The 7,863-nt window shown below is 35.8% G+C and overlaps 1 protein-coding gene across 1 annotated transcript in view; it reads right to left on the bottom strand.

The window, feature by feature from the left end:
• LOC107681180 (LMBR1 domain-containing protein 2-B) overlaps nt 1-5,874 on the bottom strand; it is an 18,720-nt gene extending 12,846 nt beyond the window's left edge. Inside the window, exons 1-4 of the mRNA XM_016477386.1 lie at nt 5,736-5,874; nt 4,397-4,614; nt 2,575-2,687; nt 2,363-2,461 (exon numbers count right to left, since the gene is read on the bottom strand). Of these exons, the coding sequence (XP_016332872.1) occupies nt 2,363-2,461; nt 2,575-2,687; nt 4,397-4,570 (386 nt within the window). The 5' untranslated portion in view covers nt 4,571-4,614; nt 5,736-5,874. The remainder of the gene's footprint in view (nt 1-2,362; nt 2,462-2,574; nt 2,688-4,396; nt 4,615-5,735) is intronic.
• Between the last annotated feature and the right edge of the window lie 1,989 nt (nt 5,875-7,863).

Below are 7,863 nucleotides of genomic sequence, written 5' to 3'. Positions count from 1 at the left end.
CGGTATTTGTGATATCACAAATCCCGGAAAATATGTGTTGTAGTCCAAACGAGTCGTTCGTTGTAGTTTTTGTTCATTGTAGAAAGTGATTTCTGTTAAATAAAATATCATCTTTTAAAGGGGTGGTTGATTGCGATTTCACTTTTTTAGTGAAAAATAATGCGTTTTTTAACAAACTAAGCATTAACACATGTTAGACTGCACCCCATAAACACAATCAAGCCTATAAAAAAAAACAGTCAACCACCCCTTTAAGCATGACATGAGGCTACCAGTAGTGTTTCGGCGCAGTGCCACTTAGTGGTCAGGAGATATGAAAAATGGCTATTTTTGCTTATAACTTCTGAATGGTTTGGCCAAAAATCACAAAACTGGTCTCTTTAGATTCAGTGGATCATGTCGAGTCGAACCATAAAATGCTATATTTTACGAACGCATTAATGTATAGTTACGAAAATCGGTATGTGTCTTCGGCACCATGACCTGATGGTACTCAAAATGTTTGGTGGCGTTTGAATAAATTGGGCTATTGTAATAAAACTGGTCTCAATATTTTATTTGGGTCATGCAGAGAACATCATACCAATTATGCAAAAATTGGCTGAACTTCCTGTCCGCCATTTTGATTCATGTTGAAAACCTACTTTTTCGAACTGCTCCTAGTTAGTCTGATTTTCACCAAATTTGACTCGGATCATCTTCAGACCAAGCTGGCAAAAAGTTATTTCATGTCGATATACGAAACGGTTTTCATTTAGTGTATCAACGAATTTGCTGGAAAGATGCCAAACTGCATCTGAGGCTGCATCTCTGCAAAGTTTTGACATATTGACACCAAACTTTGTGTTTGCCATCATTACCTCACACAACACACCACATCAATTTGATAACAGCGCCACCTATTGGTCAAAAGTGATAAGCCATTAAATCATATTACAAGAAGTTGTGTTTATGATTTTTCAGCCATTTTGCTTCAAATCATCCTAAACTTTCTTTAATTACTCATTGTTGCAGTTGGTCTGATGGTCCATGCCATGCTTAGCACCTTATTTTGCCTTTGGAGTGCTTGGCCCCTTAATTGCTGCTTGCAGCTATATTTTTTATTATTATTATATTTTATTTAATTTTTTGGAAGGGACACTTTACTTGGGGGTCCGTGGCATTATTATTAAATATTAGTGTTATTACTAAACAAACAAAATAAGAAATATTACTAGCATAAATTTTCACTGTAAAATAAATTAGGAAAAATAATAATAAAATTATTAATAGTCATCATAATATTTATAAGGAATACAAATGATATATATATATATTTTTTTTTTTACGTACAAATGTAAAATTACAATACTAATTTTCATGACTATCTTATTTCCTTCATTTTTGCCCTGTCCAAATACCCACACTTGTGGTCTTTGCACTTGACCACTTATATGACGCATTTCCTGTATTTGGCCCAAGTGTTCAAGTGAGCATGAAAACCACAAGTGTTACCTGATGGGACACACTTATAGTGTTGTAAAAATGCAATTTTTACAGAGCTTTATTTTTTATTTTCAATGCTTTGCATTTTAAAATAAACTTCTAAAATGTCTGTTCAGTAGTCCCTATAACAGATGACAATTTCATTTGTGGTGCTTCTAATTAAGTAATAAAAAGCTGTTGTACAAAATAAATATACTCATCTTTGCACCAATAAAATGTGTAACACTTTGTTTTACTACCAAATTATATGTCTCTAATTAAATATCTAATTATTATTCATATTTAACTTACATTGGAGAGTTTTCCGTGACCTCTTGCGAGATCTCGGCAAAAAGTCTTATGATTTATTTCCAGAACATGATGGGATACACTAAGCTTTGAATACTGCTCTGTAGCCAAGTGTGGGCTTAGTGTGCGTTAAGGGCACTGCGCTTTGGCATTTTTAAGAACTGGGACAGTCTTGCACACTTGCTTCCTGTCACGTGCACGCACTCTCAAGTGGCCAAGACCACAAGTGTGGGTATTTGGACAGGGCAATTCAAACATTTTATATTGGTGTAAATCCAGGAGCCGTTAAAGCTTCTTTTCTGTTGACAGTTTGAGAAGATGGTTGGTGCATGTTGTATTTCCAAATGCATGTTAAAAGTGATCCAAACTTGGAGCACAAGCAGAGATGAGTTAATGTAGAACAGCATTTAATGAGAACTGAGCTGCTCAAAGAAACCTACAATATCTCTTTTTTATCATTTATCTAAACAATCTAGTAAACAATTAATCTTGCAGCCCTACAACAGACTTGTGTAGTAACAGTGACAAATAATTATCAGGAAGATTTAAGATGACATTATCAAGTTTGAAAAGGACAAAGCTTTCTCACCACGTAAGACACTGTGAGGTCCAATAAACAACCCTCCAGAACACGGGCATGATGCCATCTGGAATGTAGCTCCATGGTTTATAGCACACTCTTTGGGTGCTTTGGAAAAAAAAACAGAATATAAGTTCACAAACATGCAATATAAGAGTTTTGTGCTCAATCATAACAGGCCTAACTGAATATATGGGCTGCAGGTGAACTCATAGGTCTACCTTTTACTGGGTGAGATGGAGGTATTTGGAGTTGTCTGGTTTGAAAGGACAGGGCTCACAGAGGGCGTCTGGGCATGTGCTTCGTGATCAATTAAACACTGCTTGTAGATTGTCTGAAAATCAATTACACAAGTTGCCGAGTTGCATCAGGAATGAACTGCACTGGACACTTCTACAGGGCTCTCAAGTCTCACGCATTCACCGTGAGACACACGCATTTCAACCAGTTCACACGCTCTCACGCCACACCTTGTATTTCTCACGCCGAGAAGTAAAGGATAATTTGTCCCGCTATATATACAATTAATAGACGAGGCGCAGGCATACGGAGGGAAGTTCTCTGCTGAGTTCATAGCTGTCTCAGAGTTATACAGAGTTAAATGCCACCTACCAGCCAATCAGAAATTAGAATGTTGTTGTTTTAGAGTAAATTAGGTGATCCTGCTGCAAGCGCGTTCGTTACCAAGCAACATAGATGCGTGCACACACTTCGTACTTACGCTTCGTAAGTTGAAAGAGCAAGATCTGATGAATGCAACATTTTTTTTTTAGCATTTTGATTTTACGATTCCTGGAAGTAATCACTTACCTGTGATCAAAGATAGTGAGAGCTGACATTGGGAAGCCAAATTCGTGCTAAATTATTGATATAAAGTCAAAACTCCAACTGCTTTGCAACCAGAAGCTTTAACTTAGCTTTGGCTCCCAGAAACGAAGGAAAGCGCTAGAGATGTTATATCAATTGGTACATCTGATAAAAGACAGACAAATTCATCCAACTAAAATAAATTGTTTTATATATTTTTTTTTAAAGTTTCAAAAATACAAAGAAATTTGGCCCCAAACATGCCAATGCCAGTATTGCAGAACTTGCCCTGAGTATGTCAAGCTGTGTGTAGCCCACACACACACACACACACACACACACACACACACAGCTTGACATACATCCGCATGGCAAGTTCTGCAATCCTACTGTGTATGTACAATGAGTACTGATGTTCAGTTGACTCGTTTGGGGCAACATTTCTTTTTATTTTTGATACATTTGTATTTTTGAAATGCATAAATCTATTTATTTTATTTGGAGTGAGTGAGTGAGTGAGTGAGTGAGTGAGTGAGTGAGTGAGAGTACATACACATTTCAGCTTATAAATGTTTTTTTTTTTTCTGTTGTGTTTGTTGGACATTTTGATGTCTTGATGACAGGTAAAGGGCTCTCATATAAAGCACTGTGGCTTCCCTACTCTAATGCAGATGCAGAGAGAGTTTTCTGCATGGTGGGTTTGAACAAAACCATAACTAGAAACAGTTTGACTCTGGATGGAACGCTATTATCTATCATGATGGTGCTTTATGTGGGAGCCCTCTACCCCTGTCACACACACACACACACACACACACACACACACACACACACACACACACACACACAGCTTGACATACATCCGCATGGCAAGTTCTGCAATCCTACTGTGTATGTACAATGAGTACTGATGTTCAGTTGACTCGTTTGGGGCAACATTTCTTTTTATTTTTGATACATTTGTATTTTTGAAATGCATAAATCTATTTATTTTATTTGGATGAATTTGTCTGTCTTTTATCAGATTTACAGTTGTTATAATTTCTATTTGTGCTGGTCAATTATGAACAATAGGTGAAATTAGACTGCTAGCAAAAACTTGAGAGAATTTGGTTGATGCAAATATTTGAGTGGTCCACCCCTTTGTGTGGACCCTCTACTAACAGATGTAATCTCACTCCAAACTTTTGCTATAACTTGAGAGCCCTGCTTCTATTGAGTGGGAGCCACACTAACCGTGCTGACATCCAGGGGAAGAATGAAGACGATGAGAAAGCATAAATACCAAGCCAGCAGTGTGCCAAAAAGAACCATGCGCTGCTGCTTCTTGAAGTCGCCATAGCGATGCAGGAGGAAGAGAGCCAGGAAAAAGACAACCACAATCTCTATTCCCAGCGCTGCCCCGCTCATAGTGCACACCGCACTCCTCTCACTCTTCCAGGGACTGAGAACAACTGCAAACAGAGAAAGACAAAGACCAAAACACAAATGACATGCAAAAAGAAACAGTTAAAAACCACATTAAATGAAAGTTGGGATGGGGGATTTAAAAAAAAACTCCTCCCTTATGTTTTAATAGACAATAGCCCGTAGTTTGTCAATTTCTGCATATTTTAAGATTTTTTGACAAAAAAAAGTGGAAAATACTACCAATAAATCAAAATCTACACTGAAGACAGTACAAATTTACATAATCTATAAATAATTGTGTAAACTGCATTTTAGCATACGGTTTACGGTTATGATATCGTATGCATTATTTCAAATACTTTTTTTATTTGACGTTAACGTGATTTTAATGGATAACAGATTTAGAGGTTTTTTTTAATTAATTTATTCGACTGAACTGTTTGACAAATGGAGCGTTTTATATGGTTACAAAACAAATGTGCTCTCAACAAGGTAAAACTGCTCCTTATTAAAATATGTAGGCTACTTAATGTGACTCAAACAATTCATGACAGCAGTTTCTGCATCTCAGAGACTCTTTTGTTTTTCCTCATTTGAGCGTAAGGACTAATTATGTACTAATTTCTTTATTCATTCACGCCTGAATAACCCTATGCAGACAATCAAGTTATTTTAATGGCGTGATGGGAAGTAGTGAAAGGATTATTTCCGCAACTCGTTCTTTTCAGAGAGAACAGGTTCTGAGCTTCACAATGCGTGACACTGGAATTCAATTGTTCAACGAGTCATTGACTCGAGAATCGACTCAGACTGAGTGAACAAATCGCTCAGAGCATTGTAAACTGTAGAGACCATTTGCACCATGCTCACAATGCTTTAAGAAATCCAGCCCGACTGGTTTTGAATCGGGTTTTTAAACCAATTCATCAAAAAAAGATCCGACACATGAGAATGATTCGTTTACGAATCGGACATCGCTAGGATAAAGCATACGCATACAAGCCTAATACATTACGTGCAGGGCGTTCTTATTTATACACAACGGTTTGACTACAGCGCTTGCTTTCATCGCAAACAAATCTGTCAAACAAAAATCTCTAGCTGATCTTGCGCGCAGTGTCCGTGTTTTGCTCTGAATCATGGGGATCAAATCAATTCGCCTTACCTCAGATCTGCTGCAGAGAAATATGAGACGCAATAAACTTATATCCTGATTCATTCCCAAAGTAAAGACAACTCTAGAGCATTGCGCGATGATAAAATATTACCTGGAGGAAATCCACATTTCACTGATTTCCAGAAAACAAACGCCACGCCCCTGACGCGTCTTATGGGCGGTGGCCTATTTTCTTCTGGTCTACTGCGAATGAGTGCAAATAACCTGATATGCAATATTAAGTAGTTTTATCAGCAAAAAGGAAAATTACGACGGGCTAAAAACTCAAGTATCAAAGAAAAAGAAAAAAACAATACTTCAGATGTTTAGTTTTTTTGGGTCAGAAGCTTTAATTATATAGTTGTGTGTGATAATCAGTGTTGGGGTAACGCATTACAAGTAACGCGAGTTACGTAATCAGATTACTTTTTTTCAAGTAACTAGTAAAGTAACGCATTACTTTTTAATTTACAAGAGAATATCTGAGTTACTTTTTCAAATAAGTAACGCAAGTTACTTTTTTTTTCCAATTTATTGATTGACAGCTCTCCTGTCCCCATGTTGAGAGAAATCAGATGTTACTGTAGTTCCAAAATAAATATGAATATGCATTAATTCATCTCACTCACAAATAAAAAAAAAAACACAGATTCAGTATTCCTCAAAATGAATAAAAATAATGCAACTCAGAATATGACGCAAACCTGCAATAATTAAATGCTGAACAACACAAATATCCTTTATGTATTTAATCCCATTCTATTAACCAATGTCTTTGCTTGTGTAACTAATTACTGTTGCCAGAAAGTAATAAGTAAAGTAACAATATTACTTTTGAAAGGAGTAACTAGTAATGAGTAATATAATACATTATTTGAGTATCTAGCCTAACACTGGTAACAAGTAAACGTATATGTTTCAGAAATGTAGACTTCTACAAATTAAATGTGTAATCAAAAAAGCTGCTTGGAAAAAATTAGTACTTTGATTCTGCGAAGGCAAAGCCAGTCCTGTCAAAGTCCCTTTGAAGGATTTCTATAATCTTTGGTCCTGTAGAGGGAGCCAAAAACAAGAGGCCGTTTAGCTTGAACAGAAGTGAATGGCAGAGAAGCCTTAAAGGGCTTAACTAAACCCATACATTTTTGATCAGGAAATATTCCTGTGTCCCCCTTTCTCATAGCTACAAGGTGTGAGTAGATAGGTCTCATCATTTTAAGGTAAATGTGCTCAAAGGTCTGAAAAAGCTGTGTGTAGCTTTAAGGAACGTCACTACCGAACACCTTTTTTTTTTTTTTTTTGCAATTAAGCATTTTTGGGAGTTATTCCATAACATTTAGTTTTTATATGTATACCACTATTCAGAACTGTGCTAGCTAACCATGTGCTCATTAGCATCTTTGATCTAGGTTAAAAAATGTCACTACCAAAACAGTCACTACCGAAACATTTGGTGGAGTTTTGGTAGTTTTTTTTTTTGGGGGGTGTTATCCCATTGAATTGTCACTACCGAAACATGTCATCATTTAGTGTTGTCACAGTACCAAAATTTCAGTATTCAGTTAAAATTCTGTAATGTGATGTTGCTACCAAAGCATTACTGTCACTATCGAAACATGGGATGTTTCGTCAAAAATAAAGTATACTGAATTATTAACCAAGATGTTTTGATAGTTTTTGGTTCAATGTATATTCAGACTAATGAAACCTTCATTTTGAAATCGGTATGATCAACTTTTTGCCTTTTACAAAAAAAAAAAAAAGGATTCAAAATACAGCAAATCTCATAAATTACAAATGAAATAGTTAAAAATGTATTTGTTATTGATTCACCTCTGAAAATGTTTTAATAAAATAGCAAAAAATACATTTATAATCTAGATGTAAGCAAAATCTTAATAGGTCAATATAACCCTTATAATTAAATTATTATTACTGTTTTTCGGTAGTGACAAATTTGGAGAGAGGACAAATATTCCAAAACTTCTGAAAAAAACAATATGAGAATTAATTGCACAATTAGTAGAAATGTGTACCTTGGATATTATACAATTTGCATACATAAAAATTATTTGGAAAAAGATGTTTCAAGACGTTTCCAACTCTGACTTTGGACCAGTTATGCAGAATGGTCCATATA

The sequence above is a fragment of the Sinocyclocheilus anshuiensis genome, unplaced genomic scaffold, assembly GCF_001515605.1.
Source record: "Sinocyclocheilus anshuiensis isolate Anshui unplaced genomic scaffold, SAMN03320099.WGS_v1.1 scaffold412, whole genome shotgun sequence".
NCBI classification, from domain to species: Eukaryota; Metazoa; Chordata; class Actinopteri; order Cypriniformes; family Cyprinidae; genus Sinocyclocheilus; species Sinocyclocheilus anshuiensis.
The sequence above is the reverse complement of the archived record's forward strand: the minus strand, read 5'-3'. Positions and strand labels throughout refer to the sequence as shown.